This window comes from Salminus brasiliensis, chromosome 11 (assembly GCF_030463535.1).
Source record: "Salminus brasiliensis chromosome 11, fSalBra1.hap2, whole genome shotgun sequence".
Taxonomy (NCBI): Eukaryota; Metazoa; Chordata; class Actinopteri; order Characiformes; family Bryconidae; genus Salminus; species Salminus brasiliensis.
In genome coordinates, this window is record NC_132888.1 from 19,230,801 (window position 1) to 19,255,480 (window position 24,680).

At 38.0% G+C, this 24,680-nt stretch overlaps 2 protein-coding genes across 8 annotated transcripts; one reads left to right on the forward strand and one right to left on the reverse strand.

The window, feature by feature from the left end:
• Nucleotides 1–1,698: 1,698 nt before the first annotated feature.
• On the reverse strand, nucleotides 1,699–15,852 carry LOC140565897 (alpha-2-macroglobulin-like). The gene is made up of 34 exons (XM_072692096.1): nucleotides 15,764–15,852; nucleotides 14,639–14,819; nucleotides 14,398–14,554; nucleotides 13,025–13,077; nucleotides 12,732–12,752; nucleotides 12,455–12,620; nucleotides 12,292–12,376; nucleotides 11,965–12,082; nucleotides 11,749–11,869; nucleotides 11,543–11,652; nucleotides 11,252–11,422; nucleotides 10,936–11,169; nucleotides 10,619–10,831; nucleotides 10,380–10,529; nucleotides 9,655–9,780; nucleotides 9,370–9,481; nucleotides 9,136–9,265; nucleotides 7,944–8,169; nucleotides 7,730–7,856; nucleotides 7,510–7,631; nucleotides 7,376–7,427; nucleotides 7,186–7,269; nucleotides 6,386–6,562; nucleotides 6,220–6,295; nucleotides 5,922–6,078; nucleotides 5,758–5,832; nucleotides 4,941–5,103; nucleotides 4,659–4,849; nucleotides 4,355–4,570; nucleotides 3,567–3,688; nucleotides 3,302–3,383; nucleotides 2,242–2,310; nucleotides 1,922–2,027; nucleotides 1,699–1,832 (listed from the first exon to the last, which is right to left on the reverse strand). The coding sequence occupies exons 1-34, from the start codon at nucleotides 15,847–15,849 to the stop codon at nucleotides 1,792–1,794; spliced, it is 4,320 nt and encodes a 1,439-aa protein (XP_072548197.1). The 5' UTR covers nucleotides 15,850–15,852; the 3' UTR covers nucleotides 1,699–1,791.
• A 2,472-nt stretch (nucleotides 15,853–18,324) lies between these two features.
• usf1 (upstream transcription factor 1) lies at nucleotides 18,325–24,338 on the forward strand. 7 transcript variants are annotated; one of them, XM_072692101.1, is made up of 11 exons: nucleotides 18,325–18,524; nucleotides 19,810–19,873; nucleotides 19,971–20,020; nucleotides 20,123–20,268; nucleotides 20,624–20,737; nucleotides 20,833–20,983; nucleotides 22,073–22,160; nucleotides 22,354–22,412; nucleotides 22,511–22,605; nucleotides 22,896–23,024; nucleotides 23,709–24,338. In XM_072692101.1, exons 2-11 carry the CDS (start codon nucleotides 19,866–19,868, stop codon nucleotides 23,796–23,798), a joined length of 930 nt encoding a protein of 309 aa, XP_072548202.1. In that variant the 5' UTR covers nucleotides 18,325–18,524; nucleotides 19,810–19,865; the 3' UTR covers nucleotides 23,799–24,338. The 7 variants fall into 7 exon arrangements, with proteins under 7 accessions (XP_072548202.1, XP_072548200.1, XP_072548199.1 ...); XM_072692099.1 differs by having other exon boundaries at nucleotides 18,466–18,526; nucleotides 19,807–19,873; XM_072692098.1 differs by lacking the exon at nucleotides 18,325–18,524 and adding an exon at nucleotides 19,110–19,320 and having other exon boundaries at nucleotides 19,807–19,873.
• The last annotated feature ends 342 nt before the right edge of the window (nucleotides 24,339–24,680 follow it).

Here is a 24,680-nt window from a genome sequence, read left to right on the forward strand (position 1 = left end):
TCCGTGTGACACTGGGCTTTGGCCTTTGTTTCCCAAATCAGATCTGGTGAGATGCCTGCCTGCATTGTTATTTGCAAGTAATCAGATCGGATTTACGAGCCCAGACATCACAAACCAATGGATGTGATGTTGTAGTAACTGTGTCTGCGTCAGTAACTACCTGTGACTTGGATCACGTTATGAGTGGTGCTAAACGACATGTCCCAATTTATCTGGAGCTGTGCTACAAACATGTAAACAAAACGCCAGTCTTAGCGTTAATCACTGAATAAAGGCAACTCAATATCGTGCTGTTTTTCAGAGAAAAAGTTGTTTTCCTGGAGGGACGTCATCGATGGTGTTACTCTTAGTTATTGGCTCGAGAAAGGGGTTTAGTTTGGACCCTGTTATTTATTTATTTATTTATTTTTATTATTTTATTATTTGAATGATAAGACAAGACAGGTTGCACATAAATAAGCAGTAACAAAAAAACTAATATTAAAAACTACAATAAAAGAGAAGTGTATGTACAAATTCTTCATACTGTTTCAGGAATTTGATATTTTTAGGATTATTTATGATCTTAAGAGAACTGAGAATACATTTAATTCCGACCTCAGTTTGGACCCCTGGCCTTATTATTTTATGAGTTTATTCGATTGATCCACTATGGTGATTTCTCTCTTTTAACATCATCAATAAAACTAATATAAAATAATAATAAAGGACAACATATCGTCTGTATGTGACATGATCATATTTTGCATTATCTTATGATACAGATGCACAGATTTATAAATGTAAAGACATCTCTTAATAAAAGTCTGAACAATAAGAATGGAATATAGGGATTTAATCTTGTCTTAGTTATATTAGCAAACAGTACAATCCACGTCCATACTGAACAGCAGATTGGGGAAATAACATGCTGGAATTACCTCCTGTTCTCTCTCATTCAGCCATTTTGCATCTGTAGTTATGCAGTTAAATGCTCCTGCAATCTGCTTTCCCCATTTCCACAACAATAAACTAGTACATAATCTGTGACCTTTATTAAAAGATTTCAGCTGAAACTGCTGTGCTGGTGGATAATAAATAAATAAAACTGTTAGTCGTTTTGTTTACACTGAGAGATACTGGCCATGCTTAATGTAAAAACCTGTTCTCGTATAAATAGCCCATGTGTCTTCTACGACGATGGTGTTGGTGATGTTTCAACAGTCACATAACTTTTGAATTTTGTCATGTCAGAAATATTGCTGTGACTATCTTGTAGTTAAAGTGAAAGAACTTAAAACCTCCCACTTAGTTGCTAGCCTACTTAGCCTTGTAAAAAATAGGATAATATATAAGACAGTTTAAGGGAATAAATAACACATTATATTGCTGTGGTGCCAATAGGTTAATGTTCATCTGCTCCAGAGAGTCTATTGCATTTGCAATACTTTTCTACAGGGACACAGGATTTGTGTCCATCTGTATCAGCAATTGGTGCAAGTTAAAGTAGCTGAAAACATTAGAAGGGGTGTCTACAATATTAGGACATATAGTGTATTAATGTGGTTTTAACATTGAGGTTCATCAGATTTAGGACAACAGTGTAAGTGAAGGACTTAGTATCAGAGCAGAGAAAGTGGCATTTGACCTAACCTGAGAGCCTAAAGGAACGAGGAACTGATCAGTCATTTAAGTCATTGAGCACAAAGAACACAGAAGTGTTCAGAAGTTCAGATTTATTTAAATGAAAAACAAACAAAAGTCTTTCAGTCTTTCCTGAGTCTTACATAATTAAACGGGAGCTGCAAAGCCTTACACACAGGGGGAGGAGTACTCAGTCTCCGACTGGTCACCTGAATAAAAGAGATGTTAAAAATCAGTAAATAAAATCAGTACAGTTACAGTTATACTGGCAGAATCACACAGGCTGGGAAATGCTTACCTGGTTGGTAGTAATCATAAACTTTGATCACAGCTGGTTTGAGGTTTTTAACTGGAAGAACTTGTTTGATATGTAGCTGATAATTAACAGGACTATTCCTTGGGACCTGTTGAACACACACCAGACACAATACTGTAAAAGTGCAGTAAAACCTGTTCACATTCTGGTTGTTTTTTATTGCATTGAAATTTCTCAATTGTTTCTCAGAATTAAATTCCAAGAGGTTTGCTATTCTCAGACATGAAATTTTATCACATTTTCAGATCCTGAAAGTAAATGTACTGAATGAATGTACATGGCACTGATTAGTTGTGCCTCACCTCTTTAATGTACATGATCACATGGTCATCTTTGGAATCAACTCGCTCCACAAGTGGGCTGTTTTTTAGCTGAGGAAACAAGATGATTATGTAAGAAAAAATGGCATGTATTATGTATGTGTATTATGTATTATGTATGCAGTGTGAATTACATGATAAATTTAGAATTGATTAGCATAAACAATTAGCAAAACACTATCCCTTACAGAACCCCTTTGAGCTGTCTTGCTGCACAGCATGTTTACTGTCGACCTACAGATTTAACTATGTTCTAATTAGTGGACTGTGAGAGTCGTTCCAAATTTCTTGAAGTAGTTCATGATGGACTTTGAGGCATGTTTTGTTCATTGTCCTTTTGGACATCAGTCACCTTTGGCCATGATGATTGTTTTGCACTGTGCTACTACTGACTGGTTAACAGTAAATAGCTCTTAATGTGTACTCTTGGTTGAAACCCTGGGTTTCATCCATACAAACTTATCTGTCAAGCATTTGTCAACCATGGTGGAGGTAGTGCCATGGCTTGCACAGCTGTCTTTATTGATTATGAAACTCATAAAGCAGAGTGACTTCAGAATATTCAGAGACCTTCTTAATGCCACGTCACAGAGAAATTGTTATTTATTGTTATTGAGTTTTAGTACTTTTGCTGATCTAATAATGAATATGCCCCTAAAAGTACCATTGTCATTGTGTAACATGTCTATTATATCTATCTACTTATCAGAAAATTATAGCTGAATTTCTTTTGACCTCAAAAAAATAAAACAAAAAAACTTGTGTTGTCATTTCAAGACTTTCGGAGCAAATACTCTCCAATTTTTATGTTTTAACATCATTTAAATGTGATAATTAATTTTTACATTGTGCAAAAAGAATAAAAAATAGACAAATAGAAACGGTCCAAGATTACTAGTAATAATTATTTATTACTACTAACAAAAACGTGTTAAATTGACTTTCATGAAAAGTTTCAATTTTGTAGATTTGTGTTATGTTTTTTTGTGTGACAGTGATGATATGTATATGGATCATGTATGTATGCATCATTAATCCTTACCTCACTGGGATCTCCTGTGAATCCTGATAGAAGTTTTATGTCCACTATGACCATATTAGTGCTGTTTAACTCCCCATTATATCTAAAATAAGTAAGAGTTAGCCATTTGTTAGCTAAATACTTATTTTAACTAATATTTTTAGAAAAAGGGGAGTATGTAGAATGTCAAGACTACACAAGGGTTAATAGAATGTTTCAAGCTGAGGGTCTTAATTTTACGTTGTATTTTTCTCAGAATGAAACAGAAACTGAAATGCATTCTTACGTGACTGTGAAGTTGACAGAGAGAATGTGCCCAAATGACTTTGTGCAATTTCCATCAGCTTTAGACTTGATGCTCAGTGTACTGACTTCAGTAGGTGTGGGGATGTTATAGAAAAGCGACATCTGTAGTTGAAGAAAAGAGAACAACCCACAGAGACAACAATTAACAGTCAGACAACATGGCTACAGTTTGCCTTGTTGAAACATCTGTCCTTTGGACCTGAATGAAATTACCAGCAGCTGAATCCTTCCTCCAGTTCTGCTCATCCTGTTTTTCGTTTGGTGCTAGATGTTTTGTGTAATCCAGCTTTTGAGCCACTTACAGATGGAAGTGGATTTCAATGAAGATCCTAATTCTGCTGATTATTTTATTTTGCTAAACCTTTGTGTTAGACATGTGTTGTGTTGGACAAGGATGTGTTGGACATGTGTCTCCTGTAAAAAGTATTTTTACATTGGAACTTCTGTGTGGCTATAAGCAGGCAGGAAAATGCTTAAGAAAACTGCATAACGCTGCACAACCTGAGTCATATTTGTCAAAAATACTGTAAAATTACTATGCCAGGACAGTCCACATGCTTCTCTCTCTCTTTCAGTGTTGGTTCTGTATTTTTCAAAAAATCTAAAAATGCATGCAAACTTGTCCTTTAGTGGTGGCCAAAAGTACAAATTCCACTTTCTGACTGTAGAGGAAGCTCAAGAGCAATTCACACATAATGCTGCTTTAACAGAGTAAGCTCAGCACTTCTAGGAGCAACCTCAGCTTCAGTCTAGTTTAGTTTCACTTACCTGCACAGAGGCGCAAGTAGAGCCCTCCACTGAAACACTGTATTTTCCAGGAACATGCTGTAGTGATTTCTCCTGGTACAGTAACTTGTTGTTCTGGTTCAGGTCAAAGCTGTGAGTCTCTTTATCTGCTGACTGCACAGTTACTGTGCTGGAGCCATCTGAGCTGTACACTTTGGTGGAGTATAGAGCCAGAGCCTGGAGCGCCACCACTGTGTCCTGATCCAAACACAATAATGAATTAATGAATTAAATACATGAACACAACAACACAGGCAAGTCAGAAGAAGGACTGAAGTTTGAGTACCTGTGTGGAGGAGAATCCACCATAGGGATTTTGCTGCCTCACCAGCCAGCTGACAATCCTGTTAGCATAGCCCAAATCAGCAGCAGTAAGTTCACTTGTAGTGAGAACAGCTAGTAACACGTAGGAGCTGATCTCCACTGCCAAGGAGTCAGAGTCATCGGATGCTGACTGTGACCAGTGAAGGCGGCCATCTATAATGAAAGGAAATAAAAGGATAGGATTAAATCAAGTCTGTTCAGAGATTAGAACAACATCAAACTAGTTATTCTTATCAATCCATACCTCCTAAAATGGCAACATCATCCAATTTCTTTAGCAGCTGTCCTCGAATCTTATTGTCTCCAGACAGACTAAAAGTGTAGGCCAGTAGAGCTGTCGCATAGGTGTTTGTAAGGTCAGCAATAGAGGACTTTAAACACGATAAGCCTTTACTCACAACAGGATCCTGGAATATAGAATATAGAAAAAAGCTTTTAAGGGTGTTTGTTAGGCCCCATCTATAATGGCTCTTTAATTCTACACTAAAAAATGGATTTAATCATGAATAGTCGTTCCACAGAAATGAACTGAAATGAACTGCACAAAACTGCACAGAACTACACAAAACTCTAATAAACTAATACTAAACCAATTTAATTACTTCAAAGTAACATAGTTAGTATGTGTGTAGTATGTGAATACACACACACATATACCTATATATATATATATATATATATATATATATATATATATATATATATATAAACTATAAAAATGTATCCAGCTGACCTTAACATGTGTCATACCAACATATTTCTTCATGAAATATGAAAAACCTTTAGCCACTCAAAGCCCCTTTATTTGAGTATACTCTTTCACTGCCAATTTCTCTTTCTTTGAGATAATTTTGGGTAAACATGCTCATTTTCTCTCTGAATGGATGGATAACAGTGAAAGATTCACATGAGTAGATATCTAAGGAGGACATGTGTCCTGTAAATGCTTCTCTTTAATTGTAACTGTCAAATAAAGAATAGCGCTTTTAACGCTGATGTTAGAAGCATACTTGCTCAGCACACTTTTGGCTGTAGTTTTCACAGGATGATCATTGTCTTACCTCAGCTGTATGTCCCAGTTCGAGTAATGATGCAGTGATGTAGGCAGTCATGGTCACATTATCATTTACACCACCCTATAAGACATTACACTATTACTCAAAATTGGGGTCAATTAATTTAGGTTATATCTAAAAAATAAAGTATCTAGAATCCAATAATACACCTTCATTCTGTTGTTGAACAGTCTTCCCTGTCTGACAAAACAGCCGTCTGGTCTCTGTGTACTTATCAGCCATTTCTTTGCACTATTAATGTTCTCTGGATCAATAAAGATGTAACGCTGTGCTTTCCCAAAGGTCCTCATGACAAAAGCAGTTAACCTGGTGGTGAAGAAAGGTTTGCACTGATTTGAAATATGTTTCATTGTAAAAGAAAACAGCAACTAAAATGTTAGGTATTGAAAGCATTTATATCACATCTACTAGCTGCATGTGTGGCGACTTGATATGAGAAGTTCTCACCATGTATTTCCCTCTCCTGTGCCAAATGTACTGTATGCACCATTGAAATGCTTGTAGTTCAGTTGCCTCTGATATCCTATGTAAAACAAACCCAAAAACGAATTAGTCTATTCAGGATGGCCAGACTCACCATGAAAAGATTCTTTAAAAGGCTATGTTCTCTCACCACTCTTAAGGAAGACAGTAGCTCTCTCTCTGATGGCTGGGGTGAGCTGTTGGGTGTTCTCGAGGTACTGAAGAATGTAGATATTTGGGGAGAGCAGAGCAATGTTTTGTTCTCCACAGCCATAAGGCATCTGCAGCAACCCATCAATATTCTGTAGGGCACGACCCAGAATGTCTCCTACAAAAAAAACAAGAAATGTATTTTTTCAGAAAGTTGATGTTCATTCATTAACAGTTCAGTTTATAATACTAGAAGAACAGTACTTTAAACTGAGCAGAAAACCTATTGAGAAAAGCAAATGTTTTCAAGTTACGTTTAAAACTCTCTAGAGCTGAGGCTCTTCTAATGCTCTTGGTCAAATGGTTCCATTTAAGAGCAGCACAGTAGCTAAAGTGTGCTTTCTTGTGCTTAGACATATCCTTATGCAGGACTAAATGACAAGGTCCTATTGATATCACTGAAACACATTTCATTAAAACACTAGTCCTACACAATTACAAAATTAACATTACAGAGTCTATGGGTTTCTCCAGGCTTGATTTAGTCAGAAAATCTCCAGTATTATTGATGTGCCTTGGGTGATAAAATGCTGATTTAGTAACTGTTTCAACTAAGAGCTCTCTAAGATCCCATCCAGTTCAAGAGTTCAAGGCCCTTAGAGAGTCATTGGAACCTTGAGCGTTTGATAGAATGCCAAATTAAGAGTATCGTCTGCATTGCTGTAATAAGATAACCTCAAGTCTCTATCCAGGAGGAAGCATACATTGTAATATATTTATGAATGAAAAATATGAACTCACCCAGCACTGAAACAGAAGCCCGTGCTGATCCCTCTATTACATCTTCAGGAAGAGTCAATTCTAGCTCCTCGGAAACACTGTTTCCTGTTAATCATCAGACAGCTCCCTCATTACTGAGCAGCATGGCATTGTGTGCACCTCTATGTGAATACTGTTGGTGTAAAGAGTGGATATAAAAGAGCATACTAACCCTGTGGGCACAGCAACCAACTCTGGCTCTTCGTCCTTTCAGTTCCTTCAGCCTATATGAGAAAACTCTATAATTAGGTCACAGTGATATTAAACATAAGAAATATGTTTAAGGTTATTTTTTAAAAGACCTACCTTCACCAGCAGGCTTCGCGTGACTGTGTCAATGCGGCCTCTTTCAGGAACACTCACAATCTCATTGTCACACACAGTCTGTGACTGTTCTGCCTCAGCACTGACTGTCACATTTAAGACCCCTAAAACACACCAGAGGATACAGAGAGGAGTTTATTAGCATGGAGAACAACATAGTTGTGAGATAATGTCTAAACTTGAGAAGTTTCAGAACTCTCACCAAGTACAGAGGGAAGAAGAGTCCATCTGAAGGTCTTTCTACCATTTGCACACAGACAGGATGAATACTGTTCATCAGAGGAGGCTTTTAGAGTGTAGTGTGAGGAAGGAGCCGGAGTCACTTTAACCTGTCAGTGAAACACAGGAGATCAGCTTGCTGTGGATGTTAACTGATTAGAGACTGGTGAAGACAGACAGGACTGATCTTACAGTACCATGATGCACTTGGAGAGGTAGTTAAAGACAGTGGCCTTCAGCTCAAACTCTTCTCCCCGGATGATGGAGTAGGGCAGTGAGAGCTCCAGGAAGAAGGGCTGGAAGACACGAAGCTGAGCAGGAGGAGCCACTCCCAGACCTCCAGAGGACAGGCAGAAAGTGTCCATCTCCCAAGTGGTGATGGTGTCAGGAACAGTGAAAGGAACTTGAGCTGATCCAGAATCCCTGTGGAAAAGTAGAACTGACCCTCAACAGAAACCCTAATCATGATCTTTCAGGTTATGATATTAACATTTTAAATCATGTACACTTCTGAAAGACAATTTATCAAACACAAAACATGTAACAGCTAATTTAACAAGAACACCATGGAAAATATTCCTACCAAACATAATAAACTGTAGAATTTAGATTTTGTCTATATATTATTCAGTCATTTCTATCAATCCTTCCTATGAATGTATGTACATTAACCTTCAGCCACCAAGTAATTAAGTAGTAGGGCAGTATCCACTTTGTTCATACTGTCTCAAAATATTGCAGCAGTATTTGATATTACCAGGGACAGGGAGTAGCTTAAATTGTGCTAGTAGAGCAGATATTTCTATTTATATGATCTATATAATCTCATCATTATAACCCCTGTGTTATTTTAAAATATTTAATATATATATATATATATATATATATATATATATATATATATATATATATATATATATATATATATATATATAATAATGATATTTTAAATAAACAATTTAATAAATGTATGTGGGCTCTCTTAAATGCATGGGAATGAGCTTATTTGGCTATGTACTGGATAGACACAGAACAGAAATTGGATACATTTCACATGATGTAATTTTAAAATAATGTCCTCAATTTGACATTTTTAAATACCGCGGTGTATGGTATTGCCGTTATACTGCCCAACCCTACAGCAACTTGAGAGCAACAATCTAGTAACTGCCATCTAGGCAATCCACAGCAGCCACTTAGCAAAAACAGTTCACCCTAGTGACCACATAGCAACAGCCTAGCAACTGCCTGGATGTATAACGTTGCAGCACCATTCTTTTCTAGTAATAACTTTTCTAGTTATTTTAAGTCAGTTTATGTTTAAACATCAACTATAATAAAACACACTCAAAAATAAGACAACATAAAGTTTTAAAAAAGATCACTAACCCCACTTCAGCAAGTTGCCATATCCATGTTTCTGGGAAGAATTTACGAACAGTCTCGACAGGTCCAGATTCTTCCTTCATCAATCGATTTATTGGTCGTGAGCTAAGGACAACTCTTCGTCTACTATATTCTTAAAATTCAACATAGACCAAAGAACAAAACAAAAAAAATTACTAATCTGTATACCTTATGCAAATGTTCTGCAAATTGTCAACTAGAATGTCAATATACTACCTATGTCTCCATCCATATAGTCCCCAAAGGCGCGACGAAAGGATACACCTTTGAAGATCAAACACTGAGGTTCTCTCACAGCCAGATTTGTTGCCATCTTGAGCCCCACACTCTGTCGGATAATGAAAAGTCATTATTTAACATTGCCACAAGTTTGACAAAGTAAGTTCCAAATGACATTAATTCAGACTAACAAATGGGTTTTTTGTGCACTTTTTAATAATAAAAAATGGTAGCATGCAGATATTCACACAAACATTTACACTACATTTGACAGTCAGTTACCTTTATGGTATTGTAAACATGGTCTCCCTGTGAATTCCGTTGAAGTCTGACACGCCAACACTTCTGCGCATCTTGAACATCATAAGCATAATCGGATACTGATGATACTGGCAACAAATTGAAGACCTAAACAACAAAACATAATTTAACTCATTAATATTAAATATAATCTTTCTCAAAGTGCCCCTCTGTGTGCTTCATTTGTATATTAACATGAAAGATATTAAAAAAATTAAAGAAAGAAAGAAAGAAAACCGTTGTAATGTACAATATTATTCTACTTAAATTTAAATTTAACACGTAAAATACTCAATAAATCCATTATGTTTATTGTGATTAGCTCTTTCTTAAAAAAAATACTGAAAATAAATATGGCGTATTATCCAATTGTTCTAGATTTGTATGACTTTTTAGAGAGAAACACAAAAGAAAGGTAGTGAGAAGTTAAATTATTTATTCGAGCTGAGTAAGACTATCCTTCCACTCTAATAAAGTACCTTGTATTAAGCAGAAAGGAAACTGCTTCATTGACTACACCTACTGTATTTAATTACTGAACTATGATTCTGTTCTCAGCTACTCATACACTGCTCTGACTAGTCATAATATGTCTTTTGTACACTGGTTCTTATTTCACTTTCCCAACACCCTGCAATTTCACTGCCATTCAGGTAAAGCACATGGATTCTAAAAACGTCTATTTGCATATTCAGTCTGAACTTCACCAAGTCAGTGTTAAGACGTTTTCCTGGCTCCATGATAAACACGCTCTGATCCACAGCACTGAGAGCACACAGTGAACCAGGCAGAGCTGAGAGCTGGAGAGTGTTTTCCTCACCAGGAACAGCTTCAGTGGGAGAGAACTGCAGCGACACCTGAAGATCAGGATGGAAACATGTTGATACTGATTTAGCTTTTTCACAGTAATCATAAGAAAAGAGCAATAATACATGTGCTGCTTTACCTTGTTTCTGAAACATTTTTCCACATTGAAATTCTTGCTAGCAGCGATGACGTTCTCACTGGGCAGTACACCGTACACCAGAACCTGCACTACAGGAGCCATCTCAATACCAACAAGCAGTTTAAATGAGACTTCTCCCTCTACGAGTCTTGTGGAGTCTTTCACTTCCACTTTCTCATAGCCATGATGGACTATGACTCCTCTGGATACGACCTGAACAAGAAGACAATATTGACAAACAACAGCCAATTGTAACTCATTTAGAGCAAATGCAAGTGTTCACTTTTTCTCTTTACAGTATTACTGTATGAACTCACCATGTAAATGAGATCAGTACTGTAGTTCTCAGTGGTCTCTCCAATGATATAGTACTTAATGTTTATGGAAACTTCAGAATCGCATGTAATCGGTTCCTTTAAACTTTCTATTATTATTTCGCTGTACACTGGATTGTAAGGTGTAGCAGGTTGGAGAAGTGGTATACGCACTTCACTGACTGCAAAGAAAGGTGTTCTGTGTCTGCGGTATTGGTTGTCTGGACTGACACTTGCCTAGATGACAGTGAAACAAGAACTGGTTTTAGACAAAGACAGTGTACACAAATGATCAAAACCTACGGTCTTCATTCCATACCGTCAATGAAATCTGTGTTGCAGGCTCAGCAGGTGCATTAATAGTGAAGCTGGCCAATCCATTATCATCCGTAGTAAGATTAAGAAGTAGTTTTGCAGACCAGCCTTGACCTTTTAATAGATAAACGTCCTTATTTGGAATTGGTTTTTCACTGTAGGTTGTAAGTCTGATCTGTTTATCAGTGGAAGAAGATTTGTCATCAGATTATAAGTTGTTCAAAGCAGTGAAAACTTCAGAAGAATAATAAAAGTAAGGACTAACAGAGAGGACTGAATGTTAAAAAAATCCTACCTTTCCTTCTATAACTGTGTCTCGTTCAAAGTTTTTTGGTAAATCAAGAAACTCAGCTTTACCAATTTGATAAGTAATTTGTGTACTTTCAGATTTGACCATAGAAATACCTAGAAAATAGTGACAACAAGCATGATATTAAGTGTGAGGAGTGTGTTTCTCCCTCTTGAATGAATACCGTAAAGATAGATCTGTAATTGACCCACCTGTTCCTTCCTCGGTCATTGTAACAGTAATGTCAAGAGAATCTTTAAAATTTCTTTCAAATTCAGAACTGATAAAATGAGACATGTTGAATATATGAGATGCACAGCCATTTTCTCTCATCTACAGGAAAAACCCAAAAGCAAACACCTTGTGAGAACAATTTCATTACAAAGATGAAAAACTGACCTCTGTTATAGTATTATGGAAATACACACCTCTACATTTTCAACCACGCATGCTGAAATCATTTGGACACCCTGATAATGGCGACGTACAAATCCACGACACACTTGTACCAGTGCTTTGCCGGGTACTGGCTGTCCAAATGTGTATCTTCGAAAATACACAGAAATACAAATGCTGTAAGTTGTGTGTTCTGGGTAAAAACTTTTTTTATATCACATAATATGCCAAAACATGAGTAGTTCAGATCAGGGGCCTACTGCTTTAAAAAAGATTCACTTGAAATAAAAGAAATTGTTCATTTCAAATGGTTTTATTCTTGTGGTCTACTCTTAACTTGTGGTTTACTTATTACTTACTTTCCACAAACCTCTATCTTCAGTTCCTCCTCACCAACACTCTGCTCTTGTGGAGCTTTCACCGAAATCTCAAACCTGGGCAAAACTAAAAGAGGAATTTATGGCAGTAAATGACACTGGTTATTTAACAACTATCAATAATAAAAGTAATGCCATTACTTACCATACTTTTTCACCTTAAAGTTATGTGTGATTGGCCTATCCCCGATGTTAGCCTTCAGTTGGTAATTGCCCTCAGGAGCCTCAGGGTTCAGCTGGTGTGAAAGCTGCAGTATCAGTCTGGTTGAGGACACATTCGTCCACTGACCGATCCTGTTCCTATTATTGTCCTTGATGGTTTCACAAAAGATGTATATAATTAAGCACTGAACAGTGCTCACATGCTAATGTTACAAAAGCAATAGACCCCATGAACTGTATAATATAATGTGTGATTTTACCTCAAGTGTCAGTATGCTGTACTGCAGAGAAGAGCAAGAATAAACAAGTTTGTCACTTGGATTAAGAAACAGTCATCCAGAGCATTAAAAACATGTGTGTCTGTTTTCAGTACAAGGGTTAATGCTACATTTACTAGATGTATTTAGTTGGAAAGGCCTGTATAAGCAGTTAAACAACAAAAGACATGAACACATTTTTAAAATCACATAACAGACATTTTGACTGTGCTGAGCTGCAAACCTAAATGCAATAATATATTTTTTTTAATTATTTTATTTAATACTTCCCTCACCTCTTGTTCAAGTGGGACAAAATTAGCATCCATAGTGACAACTCTGAAATTCACTGTGAATAAAAAACAAATCCAGTTTAACTTTATTGTCATTATACTAATACAGGGTTGTACAATATATAAGAACACCATCAGGCTAAATCCCCAATGTAGTATAGGTAGGATATATTTAGCAGAATAGGTTGAACTGCCATTTTACTTTTTTTGCTCTTTTCCCTGTCTCTTTTTTTGTTGTAGACAGGTAAATGTCACTATGTCACTATATGTACATAATGTGTAAATGACATATTGAGCAATTTGTTAAACCATATTTCAGTAACTGGCAAATTACTTTGCATTACAGGAACACTCCAGCAGGAACTTCAGTTATGGAGGGTTACAGACTAGTATATATCTGATCAGATCTCCTTCTTCTGCCCCAGGACTCTTTTCAGCTTCTTCTCTTCTTTTCCTTGCCTGTATTTAGTTACACTTAATTTCTTTTTAAACTTTTAATTAATATCTTATAATCATATCAACTCAGATGCACTTTAGATCTTATTATTTATGAAAGATAAATCCATTTTTATTTGACTGGCTTTTGGCGGACCTGCTGCCAAATTTCATTGATTTCATTTATTGAAGAACTGATTGAAGGTTGAAGCTCGTATTTTGCTCTCTTTCCTGTGTTTGGTAATATGCAGTAACATTACCCAAAGATTTATCAAAGCCAAGAATAAAAAGAGCAGCTTTATTTTTGTCTTATTTGACTTGTTCACACAATCACTAAAGTAGCTAAAGCTAAGGCTAAAACTAGCAACATTATATATATGGCTAGGTGCCTTTACTCCGTAACTATTTTCTAAGGCCTAATGTTTATCTTGTTAATTCTTCAGCTAGGATCTTGTTCAGCGATGGCCAGCGGTGGCTAGTAGGTGGGAACTATAACAAAAATAACAAAGAACAATAAGAACTGAATAATTAATGGTATAGAAATACGTTTTTATGTGTGTTATATATGAAGTGTTGGGGTTAGAGCCACTTTCTTGTTCAAATCTGTTTTCCCACACTTTAAGCTGCCCTGAAATAATTAAATACTTAAGACCCCCTAAAAGTGCCGTTTGTATGCCCCTGACTGCCACTATGTTGAGCATATCTACCACATCTACTTCTGCTTTACAAGGTCTCTGACTGTACAAGTGTAGTAGTGTGGGCTAGGTTTTTACAGGCTCCTGCCTGACCACCATGGAAACGGGGGAAAAAAAACATGGAAGAATGTAACCCCAGCTGCTTTTTTTTATTCTACTCCACTGTATATGTGGATAAATACAATCAGAAGTTGCATTATACTGCCTGCATATGAGAATGGAAAGTGATAAGAAATGAGGACATACCTGTTTGTCCTGGATTGTAGATTGGTTTATCAGTCTGGATGAAAGTCAGTGGGTTGTAGGATTTAAACATAACTTTCCTCTTCTCTGTCATCACAAAATGTTCACCTTTGACCTCTACTTGGATCATCTGCAGTGACTGACCTTCAACCTGTGGAGCCTGCAGAGATCACATTATCTCATGCATTATTTTATGTTTAAACACAAACATCAATTACACTAGAAAAATAATCTTCTTTGTGACCTTAAACTGAGAGCAGCGGTGAAATTCCTCCTCCACTGTCTCCTGTAGAAGTGTTCTGTTCTGGTTGTCGTGAACCAGATAAATGGTCATCAACAGAGTCTCATTCGGCTTCAGAAGACTAACACACAGTTTAGCCTCAGAGCCAGACTCGATCACTGCTGGAAATGTCACCATGAAGTACCTAAAGAAACAGTATTTTTAGATGTCATCCATGTCATTCTTTATTCTAACATTTTAAGTGAAATATCAATATACAGCTATATAGTAATCAACGGAAAGCAATCAATACTCTTAAACCTGTAAATTGAGTGAAGATAAATAATAAAAATTAGCAATTTTGTGTCAACTAACTCGGGACACCAGGTTAGAACTCAGTCAAACCTAACAAAAGGGCCAAGAGTTCCAAGAATATTAGGTCAATGGTTTATGTAGATAGAATTGGTTAAATGCAGTGATTTTTCTGGTGATAATATAACCTAATGTGCAGTATTTAAGTAAAGTGTCAGTAGTGTGCAGGAGTACAGATGTACAGTAAAATGTAAATATTGCAGATTAAATCTATGATTAAACATAAGAGACTCAGAATATGAAAACCTTTGCATCATTGGAAGTTTCAAAAGCTTTAAATGCTCTTGTTAAAAGAGAAAGCAAAATCCTGTATGAGACTAAGAGTTGGAGAGAGTTTTAAAGATCTGCTCAAAAATAATGAAAGTATGTTTTGTCTGGAGTAATCTGTAATCCACATGAATCTGATAACTTATTTAAGGGGTTTGAATACATCTGCAAGGCACTGTATTTCAGTAAACCAAGTGAAACCAGAACAGACCCGGAATGGTGGCCCAATGACATTTCATTTAGCTACATTTAACGAGAGGCATTTCTGATCTATTTTTTGGTTAATCAAATGCCTCATTAAAAGATACATTCACAAGTGAAGTCAACTTCATCATCTCCTCCATTATAGTTCTATTCCACCAAAAACTCCATGCAGACTGATTCACAGGCCCTTAGAAATACAATGCCTGTATGCCCAGATGCTAGATTTCTGTTGCCACGTAAAGCATATCTACATACTCACAACACTACAACATTTTTCATCAGTAGACATCTTTTGAAATTACTCACGGCCCTGAGGTTTCTCCATAGACAGGGAGAAAGAGAAGACAGGCTAACAGTAGCCCTTCCCGTACAGCAAACCCCCCGACAACCATGATGAATTCTGGTCACAAACATAGGGTTGAGAAGTTGAACTGTCTTTTTAAAGGATGTCCAGCCCACAGAGGGATCTCTGCAAACATTTAGACTCATCAATGATTAACACTTTGAGCAATATGCCTTGGCTACAATTTGTGTGCTCTCTGTGATGCAAAGCGGTCTTCTGCAATGAAAAAACAAAAATAATTGCTTCCCAAAAGTTACCGACCATTTCATAACCAATATAAACAAGATACATCCGATAAGCACATCAATAGTAACTGTTTCATTAAAATATTATGACATGCACTTCTAGTTCTTTCACAAATTGAGTGAGAAATTAGTTACGTTTCTTTACAGTGGAGGCCAAACTATGTTCTATTAAAATACCTAAAATGTTCAGGATGTTTTTAAACTAGTGTTTCCACAGCTTTTTATTCCATTGATAGGAAAGTCTGTTCCTAGAGTTTATGACATATACTGGGTTTAAATGTAAAATGTCACTGCCTAAGTATCTGCTAAATGACATATTTAGAAATACAGTGCTAAATATGTGCACCAAATGATGATGGTAACTGTGAATAGAATGTAAACAGTTCCCCGTGATGAAGATACAGTTTAAGTTGTCATTCATGTCATGCCCTTTAACTTGCCCATCATTTACAAGAACTCCCCTTACGTAGTCTGTTTACTTACAGGAAAAAACAGGTCGCTGACCTGTTTCAGTTGTGCAAACAAACATCTCACAACAATTTTGCACAGATTAGGCCTACAGCACTAATACCTTAAATATTACTTCACTAAAGGATCTGACTAATTATTGCAATTCTGCCCTGCTGAAACATCCAGCTTGTCTATTCTCATCTTTGATAGTCAAGGTGGTTGAAATGTTAGTTATCTCCTATACCCTTTACTGGTAAGAGCTACCTGCCCTGTATTCTCTACATGTCCCAAACTGGTAATCAAGCTGGTTTACCTGGTTGACCAGTTTAGCTCTTGACCAGCATAGGTTGTTTTCCTATAAGTTTGATGGACGAGCTGGTCTATCAGCATGACCAACTTTACCAAGCAGGTTGTCAATCTGGTCATAGTGGTTGACTAGTTTGGTAAAGTTGGGTAAACTGGTGGACCAGCTTGGTCATGGTGGTAGGCTAGCCATCAAACCATTAAACTCAAACATTTTTTTTTCAGCTTAAGCCTGTCAAGCTAAATTGACCAGCATTTAGTTTAATGGCTTAGCTGATCTACCAAGATGTCCAACCTTACCAATCTAGTCAACCAGTATGACCAAGCTTGATGACCACCATGACCTGCCTGACCAAACTTGTCAACCAGCTTTACCAAACTAGTCAAACAGAATAAGCAGTTTGACAACCAGCATGGTCAAGCTGGTCATGCTGATAGACCAGCTTGTTCTTCAGAACATATGCAATGCTAATAAAGAGATGAGCTTTGTTTTCGCCTGGATGACCATCTAAAGCGAGCTTTGACCATCTAAAGCAAGCTACCAGCAAAAGCTTCTCCTGTGGATCTAGTTTATCAGTACTGTGTCTTATGTAACACCCAATCATTTGGTGGGAGCTTGGCCTCATCCCAGACAGTGACAGTGCAGCAGTAGAGTAGCACTGCTAGCCTGTCAGCTAGACAGACTAGAGACTGCAAACTCAACTTGTTTTAATTCTTGTCATTTAACCACCATGGGACATAAGACAGTCACTGTTGTAAACAGAGCAACAATACTCATTAGTCCAAAGTCTGGGGTGAACTATGTCCTTACTCCCTGTGTTTAAACACTGCAACTGAGCCGCAGAACTGAACTCAGACACTGAAAGAGGTCGGATCGTAAAGCCCGCCTGCACAAAAAGCTGATTGGTCTCTTTGTGCTCCGTGAACCAATCAGAATGCTCTCTGTGTCTCTTTCTCGGTTCGCCGCTTACCTTACTCACTCTCCCAATATCGAACCGCTCTTCACTCACTACTCCCTTACTTCACTTCTACAACCTATCCACTCCGCCTCTGCGCATTCATGGTCGAGGGTTTGCCACATTAAGGGATGTTCCAAAGTAATTAGTGTGGCGGGGGAGTGGGCTCTAAACCCTCCAACAGCGAGTGAGCGCTACTGCACTCTCAGGCCCTGTCCCATTACTCGCACTTGCATCCTTGTAGCCTCGGTTTGCGCGTGCCCATTCGGTGTTAAAGGCTGTAGGGTGTCTCAGTTGTTTGCTTTTTACCAGTTAGGGTGCATCGTAAGGGCCCGAATCATAAGTCCGAGAAGGACTCTTAAAAAATAGATTTCCTATTAAAGATATTTACATATTTAAATTATCATATTTCCACATGTCTGTTCATTTACCTGGCAGAACAGCTATCAGAGGAGAAAATAAGCAGGTATATAGCCTGCCTGTGTGAGGCGTCTCTCGCACTGGTTTAGCTCAGGGGTTACTTCCATGTAATTTTCAATACAAAATCATGTTTCCTCCTCCGGAGGATCGAACCCCGGGCGCTGTCCAGTGTTTTCCTTCGTCTTTTCCCGACACAGCTCAGTTCACTGATAATCTGATGTCATTTAACGACGGCTGTTTGTGTAGCTCATCCAGGCGCTGAGTGCCACCGCTTCATAATCGCTGAATACCGCCAGCCACGGGCTTCTGCACTTCGTCCTATTTCTGATCATTTTGCCACCATGTTGAAGGTGTAAGCTGAGCTTCGTTGTATTGCTGTATAATCTGTTTTTATATCATTTTATTTACTGTTTACTATACTAACTGTGTGTATGTATTCTCACTCTTCACATATCAATAAGATTTCTTTATTGTCATCGCATAACGAACAATGAAATAGTAGCAACACTGGTGGTGATTCACACAATTAGTAATGAAAAAAAAAACATTTCAGATTAAGCCAATGATAAGATTGTATGAAATGTATTTAACATCTGAGATATTGCTGCAGTAAAGTAACATAGTGTTTTGAAAGAAAGTTAAATATTTTTTTCCTGAAGCTGAAAATGTTACGTTACTGCATCGCCTCCTACTGGCGGCATCACGCATTTTCATAAGTCCACAGACCACTGTACTGTACGAACCGATTCATAGGCTCAAGTGAATCATGAATCTCAACTTGACTCACTCCTGAACCGATACGCAGTCAGGGGCGCTGCCAGGGTTTTTGCTTCTTAGATTCTTACAGCAGCAGCGTTCACCGATTATGAAATCTTAGCATGATAATCTTGCTGCCATGAACAGCTCCCAGATCAGCAGTCATACTCTGAGAAGCTACACAATCTGTAAATCTTCGATTCGAGTGTTCAATTCGTTGAAATTGGCCGGAAATCGGTTCAGCGAATCGAATCCAAGCTCCCTTCGGAACCTACAGTGATGATTGAGTAGTTCTCGCGCAAGTAAACAAGACAATACGGAGACAGTGAGCAGTGAACAGTGCGACCACACCGCGCATGTTTCGCTGTGGAGATTGCTTACAAACTCCAGGTACGCTATAACGCTGTGTGATACGCGTATCTGGCTCTGCATTTGTTGGATTGCTTCACGTTAGTGGCGAGACTTGGCATCAACGTTAGCGACACAGCGATAGCTGTAGTTAGCTTGCTAGCTAGCTAACTAGCGCTAGCGGAGCTAATTACACTCTACGAATGAGACCCGTTGGGGAAATAAAAAAAGAAAGAGGCTAAATGAACTTTAAGGAACATTTATAGGTAATTTATTTTGTGTAGTATGGCTGTAGAGAGCTAAGGCAACCTAATAGTAAACATGTAGCTAGATAGTTAGCTAGCTAATATTGGCATAGCCAACGATGCTTGCTTTGGGTTAGTATTAGCTATCTAGCGATTAGCTTGAAAATAAAGTTGATTACGCCACATCAAGACTTGGTGTTAGATGCTGTTTTACGAAGCTATTGCTTTAAATCGTATAGTTTAAGGTTTCTGATCTGCCTTGTATTTGTCTGCTTTTGTTTAGAAGAAGAGTGGATCAACCTGACCGAGTGACTGACCTGCTGCCTTACACTGCCGGTGGATATGAAAGGGTCAGAGCCTAAAACCCTAATCTGCCTTTTGGCAGATTATTTGGCCAGTCATGTTATTTTTGTTATTGTTAACTCGTTTTGTTACTCATATTTTCAGGCAACAGAAAAGTTCAGACCCTGACTGCAATGTTCCTGTAATTGAAGAAGGTATTGTTAAGCTAATATGAATAGAAGTAATGGAAATTGTAGTAGTACAGTTATAGATTCTGTTACATGATTAGTTTTCCTGCATTGCTTTTATTCCTTCAGGAGCAGTTGCTACTGCGGAGGACCCATCAGCAATTGCAACTATTCAGTCAGCTGCAACTTTCTCCTCTGAACAGCCAATCAAATACCTCTTCAAGACAGAAGGAGCTGGGGGGCAGGTAGGGGAACTGTACCCTCCCACTGGGCAGGTAGGAGAGGAGTAGAAGGGATGGGCTTGTAACTTGAAAACTAAAGTATCTTTATACCTCAGGAGTTCAGGAGTGAATCTGTTTTGACACATTTTGCGGTTGGTGCAGCGTAGTGGGTAACTCCACCACCTTTCCCTTGGCAGATTAGGGATTGATTCTTTGGCTGGGCAAGCTCACCATGCCATACCAATAAGGGTCCTTGGGCAAGGCTCTTAATGCTACATTTGCCTGTTAGTGTAACATGATTCAAATGTAGGTCGCTCTGAATAAGAGCATCAGACAAATGCTGTAAATGTGAATGTAATGCAAATGCAAATAATAGCGTACTGACGTTATTGATGTTTTCTTTGTCCAGGTGACGTATCGGGTAATTCAAGTTTCTGATGGGCAGTTGGAGGCTCAAACAGACGGTACGACAGCTGTCAGTGTAGTGGCTGGATTTCCAGCTACAACGCAGCCTGTTACACAGGTAAATGTTCTGTGAAGTAAGTTACTTTTTTCTTAGTTGAGTTTTGTCCTGCCAGTGTTGCACAGACTAATTCATACTGCTGTCGTTCCAAACAGGCTGTATTCTCTCAGTCAGAGGTCTTGGAGGGAGATGGCACAGAAACCCATTACACTTATTACCCAGCCACTATTTCGGATGCTGGAACGGGGACTATGGTTACTGGTGTGCAAGCCCCTGATACAATCCTTAGTCAGGGCACACCTGCAGGTAATGAGTCAAGCATTGAATTTCAGCAGATATTAAGCTGTTTGGGTATTTTAGTAAGTGTCTGTAATTACCCCTTAGTTGCAGAATGTAATATGCCACGTTGTGTCTGCGTCATGCTCATACACTATACGAACAGTCGTTTTGGGACACCTGCTCATTTATTGTTTCTTCCAAAACCAAGGGTACCATTAAGGGTGTTTCTCCTGCTGTTGTTGGAGCAGTTGTCTCTTCTGTCCAGGAAAGGCTTCTACTAGATTGTGAAGCATTGCTGTGAGGATTTGATTGCATTTAGTTACAAGCGCTCCTCATTTCCACCTCATCCCAAAAATATTGGATGGATCACCATTGTACCAGAGAACACAGTTGCACTGCTCAACAGCTCAGTGCTGGGGGTCCTTATACCCCTCTAGCCCATGCCTGGCATTAGGCATGGTTCATGTTTATCTGCTCCAGAAAGTCCTATTTTATTGGCAGTACTTTTCTGCAAGGACCGAACAGGCTGTGTGTGTATCTGTCTCAGCAATAGATGCAGCTTAAAGTAGCTGAATGCATTTATTAGGAGTGTTCCACAACCATTTGGGCATTATTTATTTATTTATTTTTATATAGTTATTTGTTGTTTTTTTTTATAGATTCTCCATATTTGATCTGTTTTGTTATCTACATTGTTCTCAGAGATAACTAGTCAAAATACGTATTTCAGTGCATGAGTGTTAGCCTACTTGTAGCATGGATGTAACGAAATTCAGATGATTACTTTTAAATGAATTGTTAATCAAATTTAGTGGCATTTTAAAGAATGTCAGTTTAGTCCCAGAGTATGGGCATGACTCAAGAGTACAGAGTGACACAAACAAGGTGCTAACTGTAAGTGTAACAGTTCCCTACAATATGATGTTATACAGTAGGGTCTTTTTTTATACAGTACAAAGTTGTTTCATACTTTTGTCTAAAGCTCTATGCTGATATGTTAGCCCCACAGTAACACATTAGCCACAAGCTAATACAGTAATAGTTTGATTTTATCATATTACAACCTTGTTTAGCAAAACTGTCAACTAGATTTTTTTTTCTTCATCTGTGTTGTAGGTCAGTTATACGTGATGATGTCCCCCCAGGAAGTTCTGACAGGAGCAAACCAGAGGTCTATTGCACCTCGCACACAAACTTACAACACGTAATCTTACCTTCTCATTTAGAATCATTAACGTTGCAAGACATTCTTGTTTTATTAGATTTTGTTATGCTTTAACTAGATCCTGCTAATTTATTAGTGAAGTGCCAGCTTGTTTTTAGTCAAACAGTGAATTGTTAGATTAGTTTTATGTCCCAAAGCTCTTGCTTGAGAGGTTCTGTTCTGCATTTTACAGTAAGTCAGAGGCACCAAGAACTTCAAGAGATGAAAAACGGAGAGCGCAGCATAATGAAGGTGAGCGCTGACTTTTGAAGTTTTGAATCAGAACGATGTTACAGGTACAGATACAGATGATGAGCTGCAGAGCAACATTTATATTTCCTGTTTTGTAGTGGAACGACGGCGCAGAGATAAGATTAATAACTGGATTGTGCAGCTTTCTAAGACCATTCCAGACTGTACTTTGGACTCCACCAAGACAGGCCAGGTGGGTAACTGCTTGAGATTAGATCCATCAAAAGGATGGCCCTGATGTCGGCTGCACAATGTATTGATTCAGCCATCGCAGTGTGCTCAAAAGTCACATTACAGGATGTGCAATGTCATGTAAGGCAAATTAACATGGAATGCACTATTAATATCATGGCATGTTAGATCATTGACTTCTGTGTGAATGTGGTGAAAATTCCTGTGCTTTTATTGCAATGTCACTTTATTCCAATATTGTGCAGCCCTGATTTGAATTCCCTTTCTCAACTTCTTTATGATTTGCCACAGAGTAAAGGTGGGATTCTGTCAAAGGCCTGCGATTACATTCAGGAACTCCGGCAGAACAATAATCGATTGGGAGAGGAGCTTGGCACACTTGAAAGGTTGAGAATGGATAATCAGCTTTTACGGCAAGAAGTAAGCCTGTTTCTTTCTTCCTTGTTGCTAAAAATCTAAGGCTATACAGTATTCAGTATAACATGCGTTATTGCGTTGTTAGACTTTGAGGTAATGAAATTAAAAGGGGGTACTTGTGCACACATGCTTGCTAACACATAAAATTGTTAAGCATTCCGTGAGTGTTTTTATGAATAGAGCCATTCAGATTGTCCTACAATGACTCCTTTGGAGAGCACTGGGGTACTTTTCCCACCAGTGTCTGGGTTTTGTGTCATTCAGAAGTGCAGCCCCATAAACCATGTGTTAGACTCTAACCCTTACAGGTCACAGTACAATTCTGCAATGTTGTACCTGAACTCAGGCGCTAATATGCAAGGCCTTTATGAGCTGAATTCAGAACGTTAGAGGAGGGGAAATTCTAATCTCTGCAGAACTGTAGCCTGGAAGGAACTCGGTTTGACTGGCTTGCCACACTAGTGTCCCATTGGAGTGATTTACAATGGATATTAAACCAGCAGTATCAAATAAGCATTAGGCTAGGCCCGATCTGTAATGGTGATTGTGTTTTTTCCCTAATACAGTCTTAATGTGTACAGAGTGTTCTTAAGCAATTACTTGCGATTATTTTGAGATGTAAAGATACAGAAGTAGCATTTTGCAATTTAGAGGCTAATTTGAAAACATCTTTGTTGTCTGCCAAAGGTGGAGGACTGGAAATCCAAGAATCAGATTTTGAGGAACCAACTCCGACAACACGGGATTGTAGCTGCATCAAGTGTCGACCCTCAGTGAAAAATGACTGTGGAGGGGTGACTGATGAAGTGCTGTCAAAGGAAGGTCTACCGTGAAAGTTGGTATCAAGATACAAAATTCAGGAGGGAAAATAAGAAGTGTTACAAGGTGTAAGACCTCAGTCAGTATCTGCAACTGCGTGCCACATTGGCAATCATGGACAATGTTTATTGCAAGATTTAACAGTGTGCTATGCTAATGGGGCTCAGTATACTGGGCCTTGCATTACCATGTATATATTTAAGTTTTGTACACATTTTTGTACTTGTTCTAATTATGCATTTGCTTTTATGTATTGATAATGTTTCTGCAGATGACTCAGAGGCATGATGCATTCATTCTTTCCTACATTATTCTCTCAAAACCTGAGGACAGTCTTTATTAATGCATGAATAATCCTTTTTATTTAAGGTACTACAAGTTCTTATTAACAAAACAACTGCAAAATAACTGCTTTTCCCAGGTACTCACATGAATAATCTGTATTCTGCATTATACAGTTCACAGTACATCAAAAATAAATAGCAAAGTCATCTTTAACTTGCATATTTGTCTCTTGTACTGTTGAGGCTGTCTTCCTCTAGTGGACTGAAGCTGCTTTCAATTGTTTCAGGGGTTTTTCATCTGGATGAACAGTTCTGTAACAGGTAAATCTGTAATAGCTAGCTGACATATCATTGTAGTAAATTTCAGCCCCCTTCTAATAGCTGCTTCTAATAACTGTTCAACTATTCGTGCCTCAGTCAGATGTTTACTTACATTCATCATAAATAGCATGACAATATTGGGCGTTCAGTGATTTCTTTAAATCGTTTTTGCGGAATGTGTGACCTCTTTAGTAAAAAAAAAAAAATTTGATGCCTAAGTTGAATGTGAATGTTT